Source organism: Malaya genurostris, chromosome 2 (assembly GCF_030247185.1).
Source record: "Malaya genurostris strain Urasoe2022 chromosome 2, Malgen_1.1, whole genome shotgun sequence".
NCBI lineage: Eukaryota > Metazoa > Arthropoda > Insecta > Diptera > Culicidae > Malaya > Malaya genurostris.
In genome coordinates this window covers 343,801,142-343,802,800 of record NC_080571.1, presented here as the reverse complement: position 1 = coordinate 343,802,800, position 1,659 = coordinate 343,801,142, and the positions used below count along the sequence as shown (strand labels likewise).

The 1,659-nt window shown below is 43.5% G+C and overlaps 1 protein-coding gene across 1 annotated transcript; it reads right to left on the bottom strand.

Annotated features, from left to right (window-relative positions):
• Nucleotides 1–421: 421 nt before the first annotated feature.
• LOC131428030 (adult cuticle protein 1-like) lies at nucleotides 422–1,048 on the bottom strand. The gene is made up of 2 exons (XM_058591665.1): nucleotides 937–1,048; nucleotides 422–857 (listed from the first exon to the last, which is right to left on the bottom strand). The coding sequence occupies exons 1-2, from the start codon at nucleotides 940–942 to the stop codon at nucleotides 504–506; spliced, it is 360 nt and encodes a 119-aa protein (XP_058447648.1). The 5' UTR covers nucleotides 943–1,048; the 3' UTR covers nucleotides 422–503.
• Nucleotides 1,049–1,659: the final 611 nt, after the last annotated feature.

The window sequence follows — 1,659 nt, the reverse complement described above, 5'->3', positions numbered from 1 at the left end:
AGTTTGCGAAAATCGGTTCAGTGGATTGACCCAAGGCAAACTAGCGTTTTACCGGTTCATATTTTGGTCACTGATTTGCCCACTATTCTGGAACCTAATGCCGATCGGCGTCCTGCACCGCACTTGTTGACATGTTGCATTATATAGTTTATGACTATTTACTAACTCTGAATCGCGTGAACATTTCCTTGTTGGTAGAGATTGCTTAAATTAGTCGGTTTTATCGAAATCTTTTTTTTTTCGCAAATCTTTATGCCTGATGGCGACAAGTTGGGTGGTGCAAAATAATACTTCATAGTCATAAATTATTACGCCTCGGAATTGGAACCGAGATCATGCAGGTCCAGCATGATCACCCGATTGGACGATGGTGGAATGGCAAGAACCGTTTTTGAAGGGAATGTAAGCAATAAACAGTAGATACGTGCGAATTTTCAGCCAATTGGTTTTATTTACAAGTTCCGAAATTTCTCTAGATCAAATTTGTCATACTTGATGAAAATTTACAGAGTTCCCGGAGCTGGGGCCAGATTGAGCGATTGCTGGGAGATGGCATGTCCAGGGAGGGGCGCATCGTGAACGGCTCCTCGGTTGGCAGCCAGGTAGCGAGCTTCCTTCTGGGCCAAAACGGCAACGGCGGGCTGATAGTAGGCAGTTGGGTAAGCGGGGACGTGGGCAGCGTAACTCAGCGCAGCAGGAGCGGCAGCATATCCCAGCGGGGCACCGTAGTAGGAAGCGTACGAATTATCCTGAATCAGGGTGGTCTGAGGCAGGGAGTACGCAAGTGGGGAATAGCCATACAGAGATCCTTCAGCAACGGCAAGGGCAAGGGCCATCATGACTACAGCTGCGATGCACTGTTGATACCATCAAAGACAAAAAAAAACAATAGAACAATCATATCATACCAAATTCACTCGATCTCAAACCTCTTACCTTCATGATTATTGTTCTAAGGATTCTGACGACGAGGAGTCGGTTTGTTTGAAATGTTACTGACTGGCGTTGGCTGTCAAACTGTACCTTCAGAAGTGACCACTCATCGTTTATATAGCGAAAACGATTCTTAACAGATCACGAAGGAGCAGAACATATCGATTTTTTGCGAACGACCTTCAAAAGCATTACGCACATGCAGTGGGTTGGGAACCGAGCGAAAGGTAATTCCGTCACGGGTACGCGTGCCACCTCGTGCCAAACGCAAGATATCCTGCTTCTGGGCGTTGCCGAGTAGTGCCCAAAAAAAAAAAAACGCTCGATCATGGTGAAGTTTAGATTCAGTCAACGGAAACTAGTACCGATCGTCGACTTCGGGATATCTTCTGGTATTGTTTGTCAGTCTTAGTGTTTGCTTGGATGAGAACTGGCGAATTTCATCAGTAAAGGCGGAATTACAAGCAAACAAAAAGACAATAAAAAAGCCGGTTGGTAAATTTGCAAGACCAACCTGAACTCGTTCGCTACCGGTTTGATTTGTTGTGTAAGAAGTTGAACTTCGGATCGATTGCATATCCTTTCTGTACATGGGAAAGACAAAATTGAGAGGAATACGAAACGTTTATTTTTTTTATTTCATCGATGATATTCAAAGGAATTCGTTCTAAATAAAAATTATCAAAAAAAATATTAAAACCATGCTTTTTTTATTTAACTTTTTCG